The sequence below is a fragment of the Oreochromis aureus genome, linkage group 4 (genome assembly GCF_013358895.1).
Source record: "Oreochromis aureus strain Israel breed Guangdong linkage group 4, ZZ_aureus, whole genome shotgun sequence".
In the NCBI taxonomy this organism is placed as follows: Eukaryota; Metazoa; Chordata; class Actinopteri; order Cichliformes; family Cichlidae; genus Oreochromis; species Oreochromis aureus.
Window position 1 is genome coordinate 581,219 of NC_052945.1, and position 26,559 is coordinate 607,777.

At 40.8% G+C, this 26,559-nt stretch overlaps 1 protein-coding gene across 3 annotated transcripts; it reads left to right on the forward strand.

The window, feature by feature from the left end:
* The first annotated feature begins 1,809 nt into the window (after window positions 1–1,809).
* On the forward strand, window positions 1,810–25,962 carry LOC116319378 (NACHT, LRR and PYD domains-containing protein 12-like). Of its 3 annotated transcripts, none has more exons than XM_039610603.1 (7): window positions 1,810–2,162; window positions 11,577–11,761; window positions 12,498–14,352; window positions 16,361–16,534; window positions 16,663–16,836; window positions 22,784–22,830; window positions 23,765–25,962. In XM_039610603.1, exons 2-7 carry the CDS (start codon window positions 11,635–11,637, stop codon window positions 24,331–24,333), a joined length of 2,946 nt encoding a protein of 981 aa, XP_039466537.1. In that variant the 5' UTR covers window positions 1,810–2,162; window positions 11,577–11,634; the 3' UTR covers window positions 24,334–25,962. The 3 variants fall into 3 exon arrangements, with proteins under 3 accessions (XP_039466537.1, XP_039466536.1, XP_039466538.1); XM_039610602.1 differs by lacking the exon at window positions 1,810–2,162 and adding an exon at window positions 5,017–5,064; XM_039610604.1 differs by lacking the exons at window positions 1,810–2,162; window positions 22,784–22,830 and adding an exon at window positions 5,017–5,064 and having other exon boundaries at window positions 23,765–24,043.
* Window positions 25,963–26,559: the final 597 nt, after the last annotated feature.

Sequence of the window (26,559 nt, forward strand, 5' to 3'; positions counted from 1 at the left end):
ACAAAATAAAATATGTAATAAAGAAGTGGTTTTTGGTGAAATTAATAAGCATTTAACACATCTGCTACACTAGGCCATCTTCACTGTCTACACAACAAATTTAAGGATAAGTTATCTTAAACCACACACAGGTCACACAGATACAGCCACACAGGGATAGTGCACCCATGCCCCGTACTCAGTTACAGCCTGCAGAGGTAAAGGCGTTTTCCTTTTTCTAACAGCTCACCACAACATCTTCAACACATTTCCATTTGTCCTGCAGTGTTTAAGAAAGTCCTGGGCTTAACGCTTAAAACTGGACAGAAGTACCGATGCACCTGCAGGAGCTGCTCAGCCACGGAAACCCAGGCCATGAAGCTCCCAGCGCACAGTCTGGTGCTGATTTTAGTGCCAGAGGAAGTTTGGAGCTCTGCAGCTTGAAGTCAGTGACCGCTTCAGAGCCAACCAATCAGACTGCATGAAGCACTTGATTTTATACACCTGTGGCCATGAAACCAAAAACAGAGTGTAGACCTGCACAGCTCCAACGTCCGGTCTTCCTCAGTCATGCTGGGTATGTGATTGCTGCAGAAGCACCAACCTGCTGTTAACTGAATAATGAATGTAACCTTGGCAACAATATCTTATCAGAGCTGAGGGTTTTTAAGTCTTTCATTACCAAAACTGTATCAGGTGTATCAGTAGAAATCAGCTGAGGGGCACAGTGACCATTTGGACCTCCTCCATGCCGAGCCTTCATCTGGAACCGCTGCCAAGGTCAAAGGTCAGCACACAAAGCAGCTGCTTCACTGTGTTTGGCACAAAGATGCAAAGATTTCAGGAAGAGCTCAGCGGGAAAGGAAGTTATTTCACTGATTCCAATGCCCAAATCAGACGGTTGGTGGTGGCAGTGCAGAGATTTTCGCTGTTTGAATAATGTCACAGAGAATGGCGTTACCCCATTCCCCACATCCGGGATTTTTCTTCCCACCTTGCCGGGACCTCGATTTTTTTTTCTAAAACTGACTTGGTGCGGGTTTATCACCAGGTTCCATGTGTGCCAAAGACGTTCCCAAAACCACCATAATTGCCCCTTTCGGCCTGTTTGAGTTTTTGCGCATGCCGTCTGAAAGGCGCCGCCCAGACTTTTCAGCAATTGATGGACTCTGTCTTGCGCAGGCTGCCTTTTGTCTTCGTGTACCTGGACGATATATTGTGGCCAGCTGTTCTGAGAGGCAGCACGCGTCCCATCTCAGGGACACACAGGTATCAATAAACTCATACTGTTATTATCATTATAGTATGTATTTATTTATTTCATTACTTTATTTATAAACATGTTTAGTAATGTAAATTTGAACAGACAGAAAACACAGACATGCACGTGTCAGCACATTTTTTTTCTTGTAAAAAAGGAATGTAGTCTGAGATGATCTGTCATCCTCCATGAGAGCAGCCAGACCTGCAGCTGTCGCTTTCACGATTCCCAGCTCAGCTGAATATGAGAAACCTAAAGGGCCAAAAATAAAAGGACTAAAATAAGAAGAAATAGAAAGTTCTTACCTGATCCTTTGACCTGTTAGAGCAGCGGGTGAGGAACACAGACTAATGTTAGCTTACGTCCAGGTTTTGTTCAGGTTTTTATTGTTTCATGTGTGTCTTCTGCTTTCTTTGTTTTTAGTGATTCTTAGAGGGACATCAGGAAGAATCATTAAGGTAAATACTGTGGTAATAACGAGGTTCAGCTGTGCTTCTGTCCATGTTTCAGCTGCAGTAACAGGATGTGCTTAGCAGGGAAAATGCATCAGTGCAGCACCTCACAGAGTGGTGGTGCAGTCATTTCTAAAGGTGTGATCACAGAGTGGTGCAGTACCATTTCCAGAGCCAAAGATTTCTCCGTTTTCCAGCAGGGATACAGTCAGAGACGCTGATAGAAATTCTGAAGCATTTGAGAAACTAGGAATTTAAAGAATATAAGTGGTACATGCAGAAAGATGACTTCCTGGAAGACTTCCCACCCATCCCGGAGAGCCGACGGTAGAAGGCGGACTGTATGGACACGGTGGACCTGATGCAGACCTACAGCAGTCAGTACCTGGAGGTCACCTGTAAGGTTTTAAAGAAGATGAAAAAGAACGATCTGTTGGAGTCGTCGTCAGACACCGGCTCGAAGCCCAGAGGTGAGTTACACAATGTGATTCACTCGCTCTGGTTTTATGAATGAAACCCACTCAGTCAGGAAGTTCGTTTGCAGCCAGCGAGGCAGCAGTGAACTGCTCGCATCATCACACACACGCGCATGTTTGTATTACTGTCGGGTCAGCACGAAGCACTCACACAGCAGCTCACGATGCAGTTATTCCAACAATAACTCCAACAGCTTCTCAGAAACAATCACAGCAGTATGATTAACGTCCTAATAACAGATGATTAAAGCCAGAGCGGTGTATAAACAAACTCAGCGTCTTTGGAATCGGAGAGGATTCATCCGGAAACGAGCAGCAGGTTGCAAAGAGGTTCCGCAAGAGAAAAGACGACGTGGAGAGAAGGTGCAAATTAGTTTTACTGCATTTATTACAGTGTTGGGGTTACTGCACTTGTTCTTTCATGCTTTAGTTTTATCTGAGAAAACTACCGATGAAACTTTTCAGTCATTAAAATGTAAGAAAACTTAAATCGACTTTCTTTGAAGGTTTAATCCGCAGCAGTTGGCATGTCTGTAACTTTTTAACAAAGTATAAAAAAGATGATCGATGATTTCAAATCTTGTGTTGTTTGCAGACAAAGCTGCTAAATCAAGCCTAACTTTCATTTGTGGGAGATGCTTTCTCAAACTATGGGGCGTTTAAACATTTAAATCAGATGCTTTCTTAACGTGTGCGTCATGTAATGTACTGCTGCTAATTGCACCGAATAAAAGCCTGTATTTTTATTTAGGTTTGATACTGAAAAGAAGCGACTGCACCTTTGTTTAGAACAGCACAACTTTTTGTAAATCACCCCAAAACTACCCACGAGGGTCAGTTGGGGATTGTGCTGACACTGTTTAGTAAATCTGACTGTGATGAAAACATAAAATATCATAAGATCCATCGATCTGTATCTCCTTGAAAACATTTTAAGAAAATATGGTGCAACCTAGAAAAGGTCCTGTTGCCATGTTTGTCCAGCAGAGCCGGTTTCTAATGCTCCCAGCGCTCTGCTGCAGCGCTGACGGCCGCAGAGTCAGGATGTTACTGTAATTATCAGGTGATATATACACAGAGTTTACTCCTGAAATCATTTGTATCTGTAACGTCTTCAAATATGAACACTCTCTGAGGTGTTTCTCATTTCTCGGAGCAGTGAGTTTATCTTCAGTGGACGCTGCTGATGGTCAGTCTGTGTTCGCCAAGACGCCCCACACAGCGTCGGAGCCTTCACCGACATCACTAACAAATATCCAGTATTGTGAGTGTTTGAGGGACGGAGGGGTTTGGTTTCACACGGTTTACTTCTCTGCTACAAAAGCAACCAATTACTGAGAATTATGTCAAATTCACCTCAATGTGTTCAAAATGACAGTTTCCAGAGGTTTGCACAGTTTTTTTTAAAAAGTCAAATGATCATTTACACTTTGGTTAAAATGCTTAGAGTTGTATTTTATAATCAGCATTGGAAACTTTCTGTAGAAATGTATTCCTACATTCAGATGAGATTGTAGGAGATTCAGCAGGCACGAATGTTTCAGATGTGACAATCTTCTCTTTTATATCAGTAGGCACACAAAATGTTCAGGTAAACACAATATTGTAAGTTGAAGGATCCTGAGAAATGGAAGATCTGATTAGTCTGGTTTGGTGTTTGCAGCATTTTAAAGCTGACTGCACAAAGTACGTTCAATTTCTTACATTTTGATATTTAATATAATATTGAGGTGCAGGTGATAGAGGACGTATTCCCTGGATGTGGGCTGAACCTCTCACACTGATCTCTGCTGCCATCTGCTGTTTCAGCAGCAGGTTACATGCTGCTGAAACAGCACATCTATATCCATCTATCTACATATATACAGTATGTAGATATAAAACCAGGACAGGTGAATCTTGAAAAAGTTACAAAAAAGTCTGATCTGAACATTTTGCATGAAGAATAAAGTCACATAACTTTTAAAACACGTCAGAATAAGAAATATTAAAGATGAAAAACGATGGCCGATGACCTTTTTCCTTTTCGACACTACACAGTTTACTGTCAGCTGTTCGGCTCTGCTGATAATTCGTGGCAGTTTCACACTGATATCACACTGATCAAAGATCAAACTGTGAGCTGCTGTATAGAAATATAGGTTAAAACTCAGAAGTGGTTCTGTCTGATTTCAGGCCTTTCAGTCTGAGAGCCTAAAGAATGATTAGCAGGTATGGAAACTTAGAGCACCCCTCCTCAGGTGGACTCTCCATCGATTTATCTTTGTTCTCTGCAGATGGAAAGATGTCAGCTGCACAGCCTGAGCTGCGGTTCCCATTGGCTGTGTGTTAACTATTGTCAGAGGTAGATATGCATTAATATTATGATATATGTTTGAATTCATTTACAGTGAAAATCACAAAATGACAAAATCCAATCCAGCACTTTGGTGCAAAGTGGTCAACAGACTGGTTCTTATATAACGCTTTTCTACTCTCAGCACTCAAAGCACTTTACACAACTTGTACATTCACCCATTCACACACGAACTTTCATCAATGCTGTTTCTAAGTGGTTCCAATCTAACATTCATACACATTCATACTCCGATGGATGCATCAGAGAGCAACACGGGGTTCATATCGTGCCCAAGGATACGTGGCATGCAGGCTGGAGCAGACTGGGATCGAATCACCAACCCTTCGGTTAGTAGGTACCTGCTGTCCGTGCAGTCAAAGATTTATTAATGTTCATTCTTATTATCTATAATAAAAATTCCCACGATGAGTCAGGCTGCAGTTTAAGCTGCAGTAAGAGGATGTGGTTACACCAAACCACTTCATCTGTTAACTTCCTGAAACTAAGTACCCCTCATAGAGCAGCGAGCATCAGTCCAGACTTCCAGCGAATAAACAGGTAAAGCCTTTTTTCACATTTCTTTTAACAATGAAACTGGAGCTACAGATGTTTCTAAACCTGAATCCAACTGAAGTGACATTGGATTTAACATGGGTGTGAAATCTGCAGTCAGAAGGGAAACTGTTGCTGCTTCCTGGAAGTTACGTGTTTAATTTTTTTTTTTATGAAGCCGTGGTTCGTTCATTGTAATGAAAGTGTCAGCTGATAAAAGAACATCTTTCTTTCTTTCTTTCTTTCTTTCTCGCACAAAATCTTCAATCACACAGTAAATTGTTGCAGCGCAGGCTTACTGTGAAAACCACAGTGTACAGGAAACCACTCGTGCAAGCTGTTGTGCGACACGGAGTTATTTCATGTGAATGAGCAACAATTTGGGACTTCAAAGGGATCCCTGGGGTACGCCACAAGTTTAGATAGTATTATTTCGGTATAGTAACATTGGAGCAAACGCTGACAAAAAATGTAACGGTTTTTGTCAAATGGACAGAGACATGCCGACTATTTTCAGGAAGTATGACTGCAAACGTTTTAAAAATAGCATGAAGCCCTTTCTGTCTGCAGTAGACCTCCTGCATAGGCTGAACAGTGTTCTTAGGTAGGTCTGGTCAAGTTTAAAAGATTCAACAGTCAAATATTTATCAAAGCAGTTACTGATTAATTGTCTGTCAACAGTAAAATATATTACTGTCATCTGCAAACATAAATTAGTATATCTGCCTGGTCATTTCCAAATGCATTAGTGCCTGTCAGGTTTTTTAATGCTGCAGTGCTGTGGACACAGAGGGACTAAAAGTGACTGTCTAACACAACTCCATGTAGTTATCTGAAGGCCAAAAGATGTTTTTGTTGTAATGCAGGTATAAAGTTGCTCTTAGTAGAATGCAACCCCTCTGATAGATCTTTCAAATTAAAAGACCTCTGAGCAGCTGGATGACCTCACCATTTAAATGTCAGATTCAAATAATCATACCTCCTCTTCCTCCTAACAACTTTTCTCTGACTTTGGTAGAAAATGTCATGAGGTGAAGGACGGGTGTGCCAGAGAATCTGACAGTTCTGATGTTAGACTGTGTGACAGGATTGAATCTGCAATGTCAACAACATGGACTACAAATTCACATTTTATATCACCTCAGTACATTCTTACATTGGTGATTCATGCACATATTGGATCATCGGCTGTTTTGATGTTAAAAATCTTTTCAGTTCAGTTTTAAATCACAACAGTCGCCTCTTTTTATTTTAATCCCTACACTAATGCAGAGAAAACCCCAACAAAACGCAGAGGGATGTATAAACACACAGTGAATTTCTATGTTATTACCATGTGGTAGTTTCTGTGTAATAAGCAGGAAACAGCGCAGCAGTGCTCAGTGTTGAAAGGAAGATTAAGGGCAGTCAGCACTCCTCCCATTCACTCTGCAGTAAAAGCAAAAAGAAACACACAGATCTTTTTGGTTTATTATGGATGAAAATGAACTTGATTAGGACAATAGTGAGTGTGCATCACTTTAAATTGCCATGCCATAATTTCCTCAGAGATTAATAATGTATCCTGATTCTGACTGATTCTAATTCAACACTGACAGAACTGACAGCTACTTGCTGCAGGAGAGGCTGAATCTTTGGGTGGTTAGAGGTCAGTCAGTGATGAAGGCAGTGCAGGACAGTGGTGGACAAGCGGAAGAACATGGATGGCATCTTATTCATGTGTACTGGACATTTTAAATGTGTTCTCCACTTTCTTTGCTACCAGGAATATTTTTACCATATCATGCACTGTCATCCAGGTATAAACTATACTGTGAAAGAATATACTCTGCACTCAAATCTAATGTATTATTATTCTTTTAAACCTCATTGTTAGCATTTTGTATCTTGATGCTTGTTTTATTCAGTTATCATTACCATGGTATTACATTCCTGCTTATCTCACAGGAACTTCCACAGGTGTGTTTGGTAGTCATCATTGTTCTGTAAGGTTGTTTTAAAGGGTTATTAACATGGTTATTCATATGTTATTAAATGGAAAGAGGCGGTTTTGCATTGTGTAGCTCTGTTTCCTGCTTATTACACAGGAACTACTGCAGGTAATTCAGTGGTAATAACATAGAAATTACCACATTATTACATTCTTGTTTCTGCCTTCTTAGTGAGTCTTGAGTTAGTATTCTAATGTTTGTGAGTTTGTGATTTATAGTTTTTGGTGTTTTGTCTAATTATTCAAGATTCTAGAAGTTTATTGTCGTTACACTGCAAACACAAGTGTTTACGCAGAGCAATTAAATTCTTACTTTGCAGGTTTAATAAACAACTAACTAAAATAAAGGACAAACTTAACTCAGAGCATAGAAAATAATAAATCAAGTAAAGCAAGTGCTTTGTAGCATATGTGTGGGTTTAGTCAGAATTTAAAGAGCAAGTAGTTACAACACGTGGTGGTAAAATATACAGAATATGTAATTGTTTATATTGTATGAAGCTGTGTTATGTTGTGTATAAATGTACAAATTTGCAAATTTACAGGTTAACCCTTTAAGACCTACCATAGAACCAAGTCCGCCAGAGCTTACTTTATATTTTTACATGCTGTGGAGCCATTTTTGGGAGCATTTCAAGTTGCTATACATCAATACAACCGTTATAGCCCAAATTTTAATAATATGTATGCATTAAGTCCATAGTAACTGCATAAATTGCAAAAAGTGCAATAAACTTTTTTTTTTTACATATATTTCTACTTAGAGAAATTTAAGAGGTTTATCCCTCAAAACTTTAAATACAAAAAAGTTGCAAAAATTAGTTTACAACAACAGGAAATTTATAGTTTTATTTTTGAGATACACCAATTTTTATATACTGCAGAAAAAACGAAAAACAATCCTATAATGCAAATTTGCAGAGAAAACAGCATATGCATCAAAATAAACTATTTAAAGCAGTGCAATTTGAGTTCTAAGCATCCTAGAAACTATTCAGAAAAGCATAAAGTCAAACATGACTTTTAAAAACACCAGTACAGGCTTATAAGGCCTACAAGTAAAAACTACAGTTTCCGCTAAATGACGTCACTTCCGGTTCCGGCCAGGTAATGGCGGACACGCGATAGTTCCCCGCTGACATCTATTTCAATGTAGGAAGTGTTATGAACAGCTGATCGATCGGCAAAGCGTGTTTCTGGAATATTATGTTTTTGTTCCTGCAAGCGGTTTTTATGCAATTTTTGCAAAGCTGTATGTGGAAGGAAACCTGACCTAGGACAAGCTGATGGCATAAGATGCAAGTACAACTCCTCCGGTTTCATATGCAATAAAAAATGATTGCGCTCACCTGTTTCCTTCCCTGCAGAAAGCCATGTTTCGCTTACTGTGGGGGAGCCAACATGAAAGATTGAAGAGAGACATTATGTATAGACCAATAAAAATGGGGGGAAGAGCCGACCCAGAAGTTGCATCTAAGCTTAATGCAATGTTTATTGCTCCAGTCCTTAAGGCTTGCTTTAGTGACTTTAATGATTTGATTTGGCCATATTTTAAAAGATTTTGGATTGGTCGGAGAGTCTTGAAGGCATCGGGCAGGAGATGCCCCCTTAGTACACCTTTCTCTGAGCATTATCCTGCTGTCTACGACATAGTGATTAAATCATTAAAGTGTTTTTCATCCCAGATCATGCCCCAGGCTATAACCAGGGCCAATTTAGAAGAATTATTATTTCCAACAGATAGAATGACTCCAGTAGGGAAACTTCTGGAAAACCTCTGTAAATGGCATGGCTTTAATATTAACAACAAGATTTTGTTAAATATTCATAAAGACTTAACTTGGCAAGCAGTTCTGGAATGCTTACCTACAAGAGTGTTTTTGAAGGCAAGAGAGTGCACGAGGAGTGCGCAGTGCCCAAGATTGAGATGTGGGAATGACGAGACTGTTAGGCATTTGTTTTGGGTCCTTTTGCTAGGAGGTGTGGTGTTTATTGCGGCACCGGTTGAAAGAACTATATAAAGGGGACCTAACATATGAATGTATAATGTATGGGATTTTGAAAGGTAAGGGGCGGAGAGAGGAAGATCGTTGGTGGATAACTGTGAACTGTGTTAAAGATGCATTATGGAGGGCGAGAAATATTTGTGTTTTTAAAAAATATGAAATTTCTGCACGAGTTGTGGTAAATAGTACCTTTAATTTGTTGAATGATTATTTTTTAGGTGAAAATATCCTTTTGCTGAAGGGAGCAAAATAAAATGTATGGATGTTAGTTGAAAAATTGGAATGTGGGATCCCTTATAGAAACTTTTATTTTTCCTTTGAATGTTTAATTTTTATTCCTTTTTTTACTCGTCTTTGGGGTGTTTGTAGTTTAATTTTGTAATTCCAGGTTTGTTTTGTCCAAAGTTAAGAATTTGTATATTTTTTTGTGATGAACAATAAAAAATTTTGAGAATTGAAAATTGAATTGGTTCTACCGGGATTTAAAATTAGTTACGCAAAACGGAGCGTGCCCGCTCCGACCGGCTTTAAAGGGTTAAAGATAATCACAGTTTGACAATAAGTCAGTGATTCAGTGGCCTGATGGCCTGTGGACTGTCCTTGCTTCACACTCCTGTAGCGTCTGCCAGATGGCAGTGGTGTGGGATCTCCGGTCCCTGTGTCAGCTTCATGTGTCTTAGTCTGGGTTACAGTGTGTGTGTTTTATTTTGAAAATCCCACATCTTGCATGTGATGTCCAGTTTTGCTTCCTCTGTCTTGTTAGTTAGATTCTGTTCAGCTGTGCTCCCAGGTGTGTCCACTCTACCCTCATCTCCTCCTGTGTGCTGTCAGTCTGTTTGGCATTCGATTGGTTCCTGCCCGCCTCTGTTTTGCCAGGACTAATAAACAATATGATTTTAGGTTTGGGTCCATTCTGGGTCCTCATTGCCTGCCTCTTCTCTCTGGTGTCAGATCTGTTATGAACCAAAGGGAAATTTCTGACAAACTGCAGTTATTACTGGGAGCATGTTAGCGTGTTGGATTGATGTCTGAGTGTTACACGTGAGTGCTGAAAAAAAGACTCCTTTATCAGGACCTCACAGAGTCCAGGCAATGTCTAACACAGGAGTTATCCTTTATTCTAAAAGCACATTGATTCTCCTTCAGCCTGCTGCCGCTGAGCTGAACTGCCTCACCGAGAGAAACTCTTCTCCTTCATCACGTCTCCTCGTGAATGAGCTGCCTGTGGCAGAATGCTGGCTATTGTTCAAATTAACTAATAATTCCAACAACTGTAAAACAACAACAGTCATTACTGATGCAGACTGAATTATAAAGAACCTCAGACACACTTTCATTTAAGATGATTTGGGTTTGGAGACCTCACAAGTTACTGTCATTTCTTACAGCGCTGCGATGTTCACATTCAGTGACTCAACAACAGGTCACAGCATGAAATAGAAAACGCAGTGTTTGTCATGGTCCTGGGTCCGTTACCCAGTGTTTCTGTGTTATTAATAGGCTTTGATTTCATTATTTATCCGTTTTAGTCTCCTGGTTTCTGTTTCTGTGCTCCTCCTGTGCTCCGTGTACCATGTTTCCTGTGTCTCCTCAGTCAGTCTCTGTCTGTGTCTTTCTGGGTGTCTCCTGCTTTACTTTGATAGTCTCGTTTCCTGTGTTCAGTGTTTTCCTGTCCCACCGTCTCACTATGTCTGATTAGTCCCAGTTGTGTTTCCACCTGTTCCCCTGTTCGTACCCTCTCTGTGCTGGATGTTTCCTCCATGCTGCCGGTCTCAGTGTTTGTTTTCTCATCGGTTCCTAGTTTTCTAGTTTCTGGTCTCTTGAGTTCCTGGTTTCCGGGCTCCTGCCTGCCACACTGCATAACATGACACTGTTATTGAACATTTACATGATTAACATCACTTTGTCAGTTATGTTGAAATTCTTTTTTTTTTTTTTTTTGTACAAATGATGATATATCAAATTGTGTCAGAACATTGGGGACAGCAGTGTATCCCTACTAATGGAGGTAATAAAGGAAGCACCTTTCCTTAGCTGTTATTATCATGACTCCCACGCACCTCCAGGTTATTTCTCTCTCATGTCTCCGTTAGTAACCTTCTGAAAGTGCAATAGTCTATTTGATCATATCCTCAAATTAAACCGAAAACACGGGCAGATAAGAAAAGGTCATATTTTGCCGCTTCTTTAAAGAACTTATTAAGTTGATGTTTAACTGACAAAAAAATGAATGCAAGAAAAGATTTCATGTAATGTGGCATTAATCTGTCAGGATTACTAAGCGTCTGAAGGAGACATTGACAGAGGTGAAACTATTCATTTCTTCTGTGAAACTGACACTAAAACCACATGTGAGACACACATGTGGTTTGGAAGGATTGTTCATTATTACATTGAAAACAGTCCAGTTAAAAAACCAAACAAACAGTTTAAACCGTAAAGCCGTAAAGTAAAATCCATCTGCAGTGGATTGTGTCTAACTCATGGGTTTATTTTATTCTTGTTGATCCACATGTCCACAGGTACAGATGTGCTGAATCTGGAGCTAAAGACATCTCCTGATTCCTGAGAGGACCAAGGATGGCAACACCAACAGAGTTGGAGGAAGTGCTGGAGGAGCTGGGAGAGAGGGAGCGAAAAGATTTTAATGAGATGGAAACAAAGGATCAGGTGGAAAGTTTATCAAGCACTGACTTAGGACCTGAAGGTGAGTCATGGAAGCAGGTCAGTCAGCTGAAGCAGCTTCTGAAGCAGTTGAGGCAAAGTGAACTCCACAGTAAAATATCTCATACACTCACACATAAGGGAGGATTCAGGGTCACCTGATCCACTCCTAACTATATGCTGTGGAACCAGAAGAGGAGCTTCCAGTTTGAAAAGCTGAAGACTCTAGAACCCAGTAGACAGTACTATGGGATCTTTACAGTATGAAACAACCCTCTGAACCATCAGGGGGAAAAAACAGAATACAGACAGCAACCTGGGAGGAAATGAGTATTTGCACCTGTGCTCTGCACCTCTCGCAGAGTCCAGCCCGTCTTCAGGAGTATCTTCTAGAGTATCTTTCAGCTCAGGCTCCCATCCCACCACAGAGATGATGCTTTTACAGGGAATTATACAATTTTTAAAAATATCTGAATCAGAACTCTTTAGTGAGGCCAAGAGGAAATCGCGTGGTCTCAGTTGCTCTAAGACAGTAAGAAGAGTAGCTAGCTAAGCTAAATTAAACATTAATATTTATTACAAAGTTACAAAATTTAACTAAATGGTGCAAACAGATGAAACACAAAGAAAGTAAAAAAGTTACGCTTAAAAAGTTTAAAGGATGGAGGAAAAACAGGAGCAACTGCAACAGACTGCATGCAGGTTGTGCGCACAAACAGGTTGTTGTGTTGGTGTTTCACACAGCAGACTTTTCATGGGTGTGTCTTTGCTCCCCACAGATGTGAGATGCATGCCAGCAGCTCCGCCTCCACAACCTGAAACATCGTACCAAGTCACACTGCAGTCTGAACTCCAGAACATCTTCAGGTGTGCTCAGGAGGGACTTGAGAAGCAGACTGAGGAACGTTTGTATGACGTGACCCCAGAGCTGTTTATTACAGAGAGACGGACCACAGACTCCTGTTCACAACAAGAGGTCAGGCTGGCTGACCTCGAGTCAGAGAGGGCGGTTAAACCCAGTGACCTCTTCCAACAGTTTTCTAGTGAGGGCACTGCTGTGAGGACAGTGCTGACCAGCGGGATAGCGGGAATTGGCAAATCATCCATTGTTAAGAAGTTTTTGTTGGACTGGGCTGAAAAAAGAACCAATCAAGACTTACATCTGATCTTCCCCTTTGACTGTCAGCAGATGAGTTTATGGAAAGGAGAAACATTTAGCCTGGCAGAGCTCATCCATACATGTATCCCATATTATTCTGCCAGTGGTATCAAAGAAGAGACTTTAAATGACATTTTCACAAGTTTACAGAACTCAGGGGACACAAGTGAGTTCAGACTTCTGTTCGTGTTTGATGGATTGGATCAAAGTCGCCTTCAGCTCGACTTCACAGGAAAAACAGAGAAGTCTATTGATGTGACAAAGTCAGCCGGAGTAGAAGTGCTGCTAACCAACCTCATCAGGGGGAAACTGCTTCCCTCTGCTCGCCTCTGGATAACCACACAACCTGCAGCAGCCAATCGAATTCCCCCTCAGTATGTTCACAGAGTGACGGAGGTCAGAGGGTTCACTGACCCTCAGAAGGAGGACTACTTCAGAAAGAGATTCCAAGATGTGGAGCAGGCCAACAGGATGGTCGCCCACATCAACACATCCCAAGGACTACACATCATGTGCCACATCCCAGTCTTCTGCTGGATCACGGCTGCAGTTCTGGAGGATGTGCTGAAAACCAGCGAGGGAGGAGAGCTGCCCAAGACCCTGACTGAGTTGTACATCCACTTCCTGACGGTTCAGATTAACCACACAAAGCAGAAGGATGTCCCAGAAAAGTGCATTCGGTACATAATGTCATTGGCTGAACTAGCTTTTCACCAGCTGCTGAGAGGAAACGCCATCTTTACTGAGGAGGAGCTGAGCTGCAGTGGCATTCATGTCAGAGCAGCATCAAAGTACGCAGGACTGTTCACAAAGATCTTCAAGCAGGTTTGTGGACAAAGGAAGGAACAGGACCAGAAGAATATCTTCAGCTTTACTCACCAAAGCATTCATCAGTTTCTAGCTGCAGTTCATGTGACCATATCACTGTTTAGCTACAACAGAAATGTGATGCCTGTCCCCCGACTCACCGTGCAAAGTCTGTTCATGTGTTTCAGTAAATCGAACTCTTCTACAGCTCTGAATATCCAAAAAAATGCAGTGAAGACAGCGTTAAAGAGCCCAAACGGTCACCTGGATTTGTTTGCCCGCTTTCTCCTCGGTCTGTCACTGCAGACCAATCAGACTCTCCTACAAGACCTGCTGACACAAACAAGAAGTAGCTCACATAACAATCAGAAAGCAATCCTGTATGTGAAGAAAAGGATCAGGAAGAATCCTGGTCCAGAACAATGCATCCTTCTGTTCCACTGCCTGAATGAACTGAATGATCGTTCTCTAGTGGAGGAGATCCAACGATACCTGAGTTCAGGAAGTCTCTGCATAGATAAACTGTCTCCCACTCAGTGGTCGACACTGCTCTTCATCTTACTGTCATCAGAAAAAAATCTGGATGTGTTTGACCTGAAGAAATACTGCGCTTCAGAGGAGGCTCTTCTGAGGCTGCTGCCGGTGGTCAGAACCTCTAGAAAAATTCTGTAAGTTCATGGATAATTGAGTCATCCACAAAACCAAATATAATATAACTCCTCCTAAGCAAATCGCCTTGCAGAGCTTACAGAGTTGACATTGCGAGACATAGCAAGCAAGATGATGTTATTTACTAGTCCAATAACAAAAAGGCCAAGCCACACATATGTTTCTGGCCTCTATTTTGCTCTCTTCTGCGCTTTCTCTATTATCATGCTTTTGGTATATTTGCCGCTGCTGTAAATACAGAATATGTCAGTGTCATAGCTTGCTGAAAACCTACAGTGGGTGTTCTCTCACATAAAGTAATTGTGACAGCTCAGCTAAATGCAACAGCTGGAGCGAACAGGATACAATGGTTCCTGACAGAAAGGCCAATTTTCCTCTTACAAGTCAGGTGCCATCAAGAAGATTTTACAGCTGTAATTCTAAGTAAGAATAGTTGCATAACATTGCTTTAGAGTATAAAAGTATTTGTATATGATAATGTTAACAAAAGGTTCATACACCTGCTTATTTCCCAAGAAGTCACCACAGCAGAGTGAGAGGGGAAAGACAGGATAAAGACATGCTGTGGAAGAGAGACAGAGATTAATAACAAGTACGATTCAGTGCAGAGAGGTCTGTTAACACACAGTGAGTGAAGAAGAAAAACTTACTGAATCATGGGAATCTTTAAAATTTTAAAGATTTTGAATTCAATTCTGGATTTAACAGGAAGCCAATGAAGGGAAGCCAAAACAGGAGAAATCTGCTCTCTCTTTCTAGTCCCTGTCAGGACTCTTGCTGCAGCATTTTGGATTAACTGAAGGCTTTTCAGCGAGTTTTTAGGACATCCTGATAATAAAGAATTACAGTAGTCCAGCCTGGAAGTAATAAATGCATGAACTAGTTTTTCAGCATCACTCTGAGACAGGATATTTCTAATTTTAGAGATGTTGCACAAATGGAAGAAAGCAGTCTTACATATTTGTTTAATATGTGCGTTGAAGGACATGTCCTGGTCAAAAATGACTCCAAGGTTCCTCACAGTGTTACTGGAGGCCAAGGTAATGCCATCCAGAGTAAGAATCTGCTTAGATACCATATTTCTAAGATTTTCAGGGCCGAGTACAATAACCTCAGTTTGATCTGAATTAAGAAGCAGAAAGTTAGCGGCCATCCAGGTCTTTATGTCTTTAAGACATTCCTGCAGTTTAACTAATTGGTGTGTGTTACCTGGCTTCATGGACAGATAGAGCTGCGTATCATCTGCATAGCAGTGAAAATTTATGCTATGTCTTCTAATGATGCTGCCTAGGGGAAGCATGTATAATGTAAACAGAATTGGTCCTAGCACTGAACCCTGTGGAACACCATAATTGACCTTAGTGTGTGAAGAGGACTCTCCATTTACATGTACAAATTGGAGTCTATTAGATAGATATGATACAAACCACTGCAGTGCAGTACCTGTAATACCTACAGCATGTTCTAATCGCTCTAATAGGATATTATGGTCAACAGTATCGAACGCAGCACTAAGGTCTAGCAGGACAAGCACAGAGATGAGTCCACTGTCAGAGGCCATAAGAAGATCATTTGTAACCTTCACTAAAGCTGTTTCTGTGCTGTGATGAGCTCTGAAACCTGACTGAAACGCTTCAAATAAGCCATTCCTCTGCAGATGATCTGTTAGCTGTTTGACAACTACTCTTTCAAGGATGTTTGATATGAAAGGAAGGTTGGAGATATGTGGGTCATGGACTTACATGTTTGATTTGGCTCAGATTTTATGCTGAAGGTTCTTCCAGATTGAACATTCCCATTTGGGAACAGAGTAACACTAGGAGTGTGCTAGCTTGTGACTCGGTGAGGCTGGATTTGTGTCTTGAATCATCAGCAGTGCAGATATCCATTTCTTAAAAATGCATATCTAGCTACTGCTTTAAAATGAAGCGAGGTGACCAGTGGTCACTAAAGCAGTAATTATTTGAATGTTTCAAGTGTTTAAGTTTTGTCTCTTTTTCATCATAGGCTGAGTGGCTGCAAGCTGTCATGGAGAAGCTGTGAAGCTTTGTCTTCAGTTCTCAGCTCCCAGTCCTCCAGTTTGAGAGAGCTGGATATGAGCAACAACGATCTTCAGGATTCAGGAGTGACGTTGCTGTCCACTGGACTGCAGAGTCCACACTGTATACTGGAGATTCTTAAGTTAGTCATTATCAGTAAAAAAAAAAAAAAAAAAAAATGAAGCATAGTATTCTTTGCAGATTTTTGATAATACAGACTTTTTTATTCTTCAGCTTAAATATTGAAGCTTTTTCATGATTTCCATGTAGGCTGTCAGGCTGCATGGTCACAAAGGAAGGCTGTGCTTCTCTGGTCTCGGCTCTGAGCTCCAACCCTTCACATATGAGAGAGCTGGACCTGAGCTACAATCATCCAGGTGACACGGGAGCAGATATGCTGTCTGCTCGACTGGATGATCCAAACTGGAGACTGGATACTCTCAGGTATGCTCTGAAAGAACGAGAAGCATACGTGTTCTGATGTAATTTTCACATACGGTGGATGCCAAAGGTCCCTAGTATAACAAATGTCAGTGGCAGTGCTGCTATTAATGAATTCATGTTACCGTGTACCGTGCTGTTAGATTTAATATTGCATATTGCAATATTAAATCTAACAGCAATCTGTACATTTGCAATTGTGGTAACATAGCAGTAACAGGACCGCTGTTTTTTCTTCTTCTGCACATCATACAGGTCAGCTGTTTGACACATATTTCACGTTGCACTAATGCAGCTCTCCTCTGAATAAATCATGAGCTCCACCTGAGTCTCAATCCTCAGGACCCTTTGCACAGTGCTGGGGAGTTCTGCCAGAAGCACAACTTAAAAAGCATACTGATTCTCCTTCAGCTTCCTCTGATTTATCTAAATTACTGCACTGTTTTTGAGAAAAACACAAAATAATAACCTGAGTTATTATTTTGATTGATGGGCCCAAAACTCTCCCTGCTCTGGTTTGTGCATTTTTGAGCCATTAAATTGCACTGCTCTTAGCAAACGTTCATCCAGTTCACCTCAGGTTTTTACTAAAGTGAATGTGTAAATAAATGATTGCACATTGTTAGAATAGAATAGAAATATTCTTTAGTGTCCCTCACTGGGGAAATTCAGGAGAAATTTAGTAGATCACCTGTGGCATCACAATAATTTCCCCTGCTTAGTAAATCTGCTGCAGCCAATAAAATTAAATCCATGTTATTTTCTTATATTTAGCTGTTGTGATCCCGTAGAACTTTCCTTCTCCCTATTTACCATTCCTGTGACTGCAGTATAATTAGCTCCATTCCACGTTTATCCCAGCTCACCTGAAGTAAACATGAATCCATGATAATCTTAAAGGCTGTAATACTGCAAAAGACATTAATAATGCAAACTGATTCCACAGAAATATAAACACACTTTTGTCAGTTAATATACCTTATTTTTTTTGGGGGGGGGGGGGGCGCGGGGCTGTCCCGTTTGGCTCTTTTGCCATCAGAATTATTGTCTAAAGGTGAAGAAAGATGCCCAACGGATTTACTTTACCAAATGGACCATCCCAGCCTTGCCGTAATGGTCTATTTGATTCCCCTTTTATTGTTTATTTTATTTTATTTTCACTTGCTGAACACAGGACAGACTTGACTGGGGGAAAGAAAGGGAAAGAAAAACAGCGGGGAAGAGGGACGGTGATAAAGGGCAAAAAAATCCAAAAACCAACAAAACAAGCAGAAGAAAAAAAAAAAGAGCAACATAATAAACAACATCACGATGATCTATGGGAATGTAACAGTAAATACTAAATGTTAGACATTATTGTGCAGCACGTAAGATCGACAGCGCACAGCGTGCTTTGAGGTAGGAGCCAAAAAGGGTGGTGTGTGTGTGTGTGAGCACCCGTGTGTACACCTGTGAGCATGGACGCGCTTGTTTTTAAAAGGTTCCTTCATGTAGTGATCTGCTAGAGGGTGTGGGGGGGCCACAGCCCCGTCCTCCAGGGCATGAAGCAGGTATGGAGGAGATCAAGACTCCAGACATCCAGAGGCCCTCAGAGCACAAGAGACCCAGGAAGACCAACGGAGGGGCAGCCGCGTCACTATCCCAGAAAGAGCTGAGGAGATACCTTATAATAGAGATGGACCAATCCGGTATTATGTATCGGTATCGGTCCGATACTGACCTAAATTACTGGATCGGATATCGGAGAGAAATAAAAAATGTAATCCGATCCGAAGTATCACAAAATCACCCCACAAAACGTGCTACTTGGCGTAACCCAGCTCAGCGCATCGGAGCAGTATGTGTCACGTGATAGAGCGGCTGCTGTCTGGAGACCTGTCGGCGGTCTGGTTGAGCATTTGGAGCCTCGCTGTGCTTCCAAACCGCGGCATTTAATCTCGGAGAAAACTATCCCAGAGAAGTAAAGCAAGTGTGTAAGTTCATCTCTGAATTTTTGCATAGAATTTCCACGTTAAGCTTAACAACTGATATATGGAACCACAGCTGGGCTGGCCATCGGAGTTCCATATTGAGGTGAAAAGGAAGCGATTTGTCCCGTACTTCAGCTAGAATGAAAACAAACAAACAAACAAAAAAACAAAGCTGGACTTCTGTCTTTATGCTGCACAGCTGCCTCTTCTTCTCTCACTCTCCCCCTCCCTCTCCTGTTGCTACTTCAGTCATGAAACTGATCAATGATCAGCTGATCGGCTTTTCTGTCGCAAGTCAGCGGATAAACAACAGCAGCACGTTTAAGCTTGATCAACTGTTGTTAGAATTGATTTAATATTAATTTCTAGTATCAGCTGATGTTTGCTGGAGCCACAGCTGTAAAGCTGCTGGCCATGATGTCGGTTTGGATATGTGGTGAGAGGGAAACATGAAGATGAAACCAGGAGATGTCCTTACTGAATCATCAGAGCTGAACAGGTGATGGAGAAACAGGTTTACCTTTTAGGTGACATGAATGAGTTGAAGTTATGAGCTGTTTCTGAGAGACAAATAACACCAGGATCCTTTTCTAAGTAGCTGACAGCTGGTAACTGTGCAGGGGCGGGTCTAGTAAAGTGTTGCCAGGGGGGCAGGTAGGGCATTAACAGGGAAAGGGGGGGACAAAGAAATACTTTTCTTTATTATTCTCATTTAAAATATCTGGCTTTTAATAAATAATTATCTGAATCTTACAACCAAAGTGGTCATCTGATTAAATGTATAGAAATCCATTATTGTATATATTAACTATTAAGTCTAATAGTAAGCTATAGTACTTTTTCCTTTGGGAAGGTACCATCTGTGCAGTCTGCAATTCTGTTGAAGAAAGATGTTGAATCTATTTAATTATTGTAGAAAAATAATTGATTTCTGTGCATTTTTTTTTTTTACATGTGCATTAAATTAAAGTTGATTACAGATTAAAGCATCGCGAGGCGGAGGGTGGGGGGTGGTTCCCTAACATTTTTGCAGGGAGTTGGCAACCCTGTTAGTTAGGTTGTTTAATTTCTGCTAAGTACTCTTTATGGAGGATGGTGCAGGTTTAAGTTTAGGCTGAAGTATGAAATATTTAGGGTGCAGTGTATTTTTTGCATACAGGTATAACAGAATAGCTTTAGTGTTTTGTTTTTTAAAACTTGAGTATGAACTTATACAAAATGCAGCAAGATGTTTATAAAAAACAGTTTTATTGATTACAAAATACACTGTATTGGATTCATATCGGTATCAGCAGATATCCAAATTTATGATATCAGTATCGGACATAAAAAAGTGGTATCGTGCCATCTCTATCTTATAATCTGGAGAACTCTGTTCTTCATGCAGCAACAGCTCAAAGAAAAGTAGTTTTTGTTCCAGCAGTGTGATGCCAGAGTTCAGCTGTGAGTTTATCAAACTGTTTTTAAAAAAATTCAAAATATTTCACCATAATAAACATCCAATTACAGTTAATATATATACGAGCTGCACCACTTTTTTAAATGGTTTTTTCATGAATGGTCAGATGGTCCATCGCAAAGGATGGTCCAGCGAACTGATTCAGCTGTTTTCATCTAGTAAAAAAGTGAAGGCTCTGAAACTCAGAGAGAGAAATGAAAAGTAGTTTCTTTGGAGGATGTTTCTATTTTTGTGCAAAGCTCACTGAACCCTGTGTTATATTAACATAAAAATAAAGTCATATCAGTCAAGGGGAATTCAAACTTTAGTCTGACTTTAGTTTAAAGAAGGACAAAAATTCTTTATTTTATATATTGACAGGAAAATGTGCACAGTCAGGGGTTAAAGTGGATTCAGCAGGTGGGGGAACCTAAAATCAGCTGTAAGGTTCAGGGAAAATAATCATAACTCTCCAGTAGATTTTCTTAGTGTACAGGCTGTGATCAGCTGACCTGCAGTTTGTTTAGCAGCAGGTTTGACAATATGAACAAATGTAGAAATGCGAGGAATAAAAGTAAAACTAGTCAGAAAAAACTACTCAAGTAAAGAACAGATAGCTGAAAATTGTACTTAAGTACACTAAAAAATTATTTGTACTTCGTTACTTTTTTTTCTTTTGCCTGTCCCATTCAGCACTGTAGCAATCAGCATTATTGTGTGAAGGCCAAGAGAAATGCCCAGTGGATTTATTTTTCCAAGTGGATCATTACAGCTTTGCCCTACTGGTCCACTTAATTGATCTTTATTATTATTGTTTAATTATATTATTATTTTTTTAGTTAGTTGTATAGTTAATTAGTTATTACAATTGGACCAGACATGACTGTGGGAAAAATAGGAAAAGGAAAGATGTAGACAAGACAAGTTTGAGAAAAAAAGGAGGGAAGAGGGACAGAGAGAAAATCCACTGGATCACCTGCTGGAAGAAAAAAAAGAAAACAAGCAAAAAGAGAACAACACAGTAGGGAGACCACAGCAACACCTAGATAAGTATAAGTAATAATAAATAATAAATATTGAATGTTACTGAGCAGCACACAAGACTGACAACGCATGATATGCTTTGAGGCAGCAGCCAAGGAAGACAGTGTGTGTCTGTATACACCTGTGCACACCTGTGTACGTGAGCACGCTTGTATTCAAAAGGTTTCTCCATGTAACGATCTGATAGTAGGTGTGGAGAGTTTACTTCTCACTTCTGAAACCCAGAGATAGTCTTTAGAGAGAATGAGAGAGGAAAGAATCAGAAAGGGTTTTATTACCAAATGTTGAGCAGGTTTACAACATTAGGAAATTGCTGCAATACTTAGTGCAAACATACTGTAAAACAACACTTAAATAAACATAAAACTAAAAAAAAAGTGCTGAGCAGATAGATATATACATGAATGCAGGTGATGATGGAACAGATAGGGTCATGTGATTGTGGTGGGAACAGTCATGTGGTTATTGTTCATGAGTCCAACAGCAGAGGGGAAGAAACTGTTCTTATGGCGAGAGGTTCTGGTGCGAATGGACCGGAGCCTCCTGCCTGAGGGGAGCAGGTCAAACAGACTGTGTCCAGGGTGAGAAGGGTCAGCTGTGATCCGAGCTGCACGCCCCAGTGTCCTGGAGGTGTACAGGTCCTGCAGAGATGGGAGTTTGCAGCCAATCACCTTCTCAGCAGAGCGCACAACACGCTGCAGTCTCAGTTTGTCCCTGATAGTGGCTCCAGCGTACCACGCGGTGATGGAGGAGGTGAGGATGGACTCGATGACTGCAGTGTAGAATTGCATCATCGTCCGTGTTGGCAGGTTGAATTTCTTCAGCTGCCTCAGGAAGTACATCCTCTGCTGGGCCTTCTTTATGGCAGAGGTGATGGTGGGCTCCCACTTCAGGTCCTGGGTGATGGTGGTACCCAGGAAACGGAATGAGTCCACAGAGGTGATGGGGGTGTCAGTCAGGATTCCAAAGCCACCAGCCTGCCCACACCAGGGCAGATTACAAGAACTTACTCAGCCATGCACTAAAAACCCGGTAAAGAGATAATGTTGCATTTAGATTGGCTTTTAATTAGATTTGTGATGAACGTTTGATTGTGCTGTTTTATGTAAATCTGTCTGTATATCACTGTGAAGCACTCTGTGGTTTTTATCCTGTGAAGACTGCTATATAAATAAATAGAAATTGAAATTTGAAATTGAAACCAAAAGTTTAACTTTTCTGATACGTTATCATCAAGTAGACAATGCAGTCAATGAATCTGACAAACTGTGCACATATACATGGAACAGTAATGTAGCAAAACACTGCATAATGCTTGAGTTTTGCATTTTTATGGTAAATTTTCATTTTCAGTTACACGATTATTCAAAAGTATCATGCATGTTGTGATAGTGTTATTTTGTGAGTTACTCTTTGATTCCCAGCCTTAATCATTTCAATCGATTAAAGTGTGAAGCAGTTCATAACTGCACCAGTAAATGGCTGTTTTGTAATGCAGATTGGACCATGGTGGAGAGCAGAGGCTGAAACCCGGCTTAAAGAAGTGTAAGTGATTTTACTCAGTTTATTCTGACACGTCACAGAAAAAAGAAACTAAAAAACAATTCAATTCAATTTTATCTATCTAGCAGCAAATCACTAAGGTGCTTTATATTGTAAGGTAAAAAAGACCCTACAATAATACAAAGAAAACACAGAAAACCCCAACCAACACAGAGCAAGCACTCGGTGACAGTGGGAAGGAAAAACTCCCTTTTAACAGGAAGAAACCTCCGGCAGAACCAGGCTCAGGGAGGGACGGGGCCATCTGCTGTGATTGGTTGGGGTGAGAGAAGGAAGACAGGATAAAGACATGCTGTGGAAGAGAGACAGAGATTAATAACAGACATGATTCAGTGCAGAGAGGTCTATTAACACATAGTGAGTGAAGAAGAAACACCCAGTGCATCATGGGAATCTCCAGCAGCCTACGTCTATTGCAGGAAAAGGATCCATTCATATGAATCTGGATTTGCGGGTGTCTTTGAGAACTCCCAAATAACACAATTTAATGATGTTTCGATTCAATGATACTTTGTTCCTGGCACACCAGTTTGATGCACATTTCTGAAGCCACCATCTCCAGCAGCTCCATTAGATTTTTATTTGTGCCATCTGCAAATAAAACTAATTTTGATATTTCAGACAGCTAAAGAGTAGTTTTGGACCCAGTACAGAACCTAGTGGAATACCTCGTGCAATGTCCAAGTATAATGACTAATATTCTCCCAACCTCACAAACCGTTTCCTGTCAGTTGAATACGTTTTTGCCCAGTGCAGTACAACCCCCTCCGGATCCCATGCCTTTCAGGTTCATTAATGAACAGTTCATGATCAACTGTATCAAATGTTTTTTTTAGATCTAGGAATATTTGCCTGCATACTGTTAACAGGAATGAAACCCGCTAACGTGATTTGCTGTGTGCTTTGTCTCCATCAGATGCCTGCGAGCTGCAGATAGACCCAAACACAGTAAGCCGAGCCCTCAGATTGTCCAACAACAACATGACGGTGACAGCGTCAGACTTTCAGTCATATCCGAATCATCCAGACAGATTCGACAGTTGGCCCCAGCTTCTGTGTAAAAATGAACTGAGCGGTCGCTGTTACTGGGAGGTGGAGTGGAGGGGACTAGTGGACATATGTGTGAGTTACAGAGGAATCAAAAGAAAAGGGAACAGCCCTCGAAGCAGGTTTGGAGGAAACGATCAGTCTTGGAGTCTGAGCTGCTTTCTTGACCGCTACGCTGTCTGCCACAACAACCAAGGGAAAGAGATGTACTTCCCTTCCTCATCCTCATCCTCTTTCTCTAAGAGAATAGCAGTGTATGTAGACTATCCTGCCGGCATTGTGTCTTTCTACAGAGTCTCCTGTGACACTCTGATCCACCTTCACACCTTCAACACCACCTTCACCGAGCCTTTGTATGCAGGCTTTGGCTGTGACTCCAGGCTGGGCTTTAACCTGATGTTTAACATCCAGTCCTCAGTGTCTCTGTGCAAGCTGTAGGAGGATGAGTGTAAATGATGAGTATGAATCAGTCAAGTTTGTGCACTTTAAACAGAACAAATAACACTTTATCATAGTGATGTGTTTTTGTTTTTTGTTTTTTTACTGATTAACAAGAGTTGGAAAAACTGGCACTTCTTCTCAGAGTAATGCTCAATAGTGGGAATAGAGAGTATACGGCTGTGTTATTAGCCCTTTGGCCATCCTTGCCAAAGGGCTAATAACACAGCTGTATAAAACCGAGGAAACATCCTAGGAATCACAGGAAACAGCAAAATCCATTAAAACTGTGGAAACAAACTGAAAACTGAATGTGGGGCAAAGGGCTTGTTTGTATGGTAATAAAATGTAGAGGTCCATCAAGCATAGAAATAAGTATACTGCAATTGTTACAGGTTCAGCATTGGTCATGTGTTATTACTTCTCCTGCTAAATACACACAACAAGCATACAAGCTGGTTTTATGGACTTCATATGTATTTGTTTCATAATCTTCAGTAAGTATGGATCCATGAAGCGTCCCATAGACATCCGCCATGTCACCATGACTACGCTCCGCCCAGCGGGAAACTTTCAGACCAGGTCACAACCTGTGCAGAATTTAATGAGAGTTACCACAAAGAACAAAAGCAAAAGATTCATAGCTGGGAGAAAATGCTCACGCACACACACACACATATATATACTTAGGTGTGTACTGACTTTTGTTCCCAGTGGTTTAGACTTAATGGCTTTGTGTTGAGTTATTTAGAGGGGACAGCAAATTCACACTGTTATACAAGTTGCACACTTTACATTGTATCAAAGTGTCATATCTTCAATGTTGTCCAATGAAAATATTTACAAAAATGTGAGAGGTGTACTGACTTTTGTGAGACACTGTATATATATATATATATTTTTTTTTTTTCTGTGAGATTTGATGATGGATGGATATGAAGCCTGGAGATGGAGCTGTGATGGTTAGGATGAACGGTCATGGTGATGCTTACACTCTGAGCTTAGGGGGGGCACAGACTTAAAGTCATAAGGAATAGAGAGCAAGACAGCGATGTTCCCATCAGCTTGCTTTGTCGATTGGTTGTGCACCACTGATGATATGCGCACTGGTCAGAGAACCAGTGGAAAAGTCTTGAATAATTAAACCCATCTGAAGGCAAACATGGACTTGTGCAGAATAAATTCAGGAAATATTTTTAACTGGAAGGAAATAAGCAGAAGGAAAACAGGTCATACTTATTAAAAGTAATGTCTACACTACAAATACAGTGAAAGCCAAAAGCATGCAGTCACCTGTGGTTGCACAGTGTAGATGCTCTGATTCACGATCTCGATGGTGCACTGGCGATGTGTTAGTGACTGCAGCACACAAAGAGAAGAGCATAGAAGCAAGCCCACCCCAGTCTGAAGAGAAACATTAAAAAGACTTTGATAAAAAGCTTGGTGGGGAGAATATCTGAGGCGCTTGAAGACTGCTTCATTTTATCTGTTAATCCCACCATATCATCAAATGTCGCAGGTGTAAAAGTAGACCAAGAGTGAGAAGGGGGCACCTCGCTAGCAGAAAGCTTTAGGGGGAGATGTTGGCATTGATATCTTTGATCTTATCAACAAAAAATTGAAGACATTTTTTTCTGTCTGCTTTGCACATTTAGAGGTACCATATCTGGGGACACAGTAGCACTGATTTTGTCAAACAAAGTCTGGGGATTTCTCTTGTTTTTAATATGAGTCGAAAAAATATTCTGATCTGACATTTTTCATTTAAGGATGAGATTTCTAAGACAGAGCCTGTGTAGTTTGGTTTTCTTCCACTGTCATTCTGTTTTGTGGCATGTTCTCCTTAAGTTTGAAATAGACTGATTTATCCATGAGCATGCCTTTTCCTGTGAGATACACTGTGCTTTCATAGGAGTCACTTCATCCAAAATGTGTGAGCATCGAAGCACTGGATAAGAGTGTTTACATCATTTCCATTAGAAAGCAGAGAACTGTCAGACAGAGAACCTCTCGGCAGTAGTCTCAGTCATTATGGCTCTATGAGTTTTTAATGTGAAGAGTATTTGTTTAGAGCTAAAGTTAAGGTAAAAAAAGACACAATTATGATCACGTACAGGTACGTCCTCGACAAACACAAGGTCCAAGGTACGGCCTTTCAGATGTTTGGTCCAGAAACAAAGTTAAAGGAATCAGATACAAATCAAAGTTCAGCTGTTGAGTTTGATG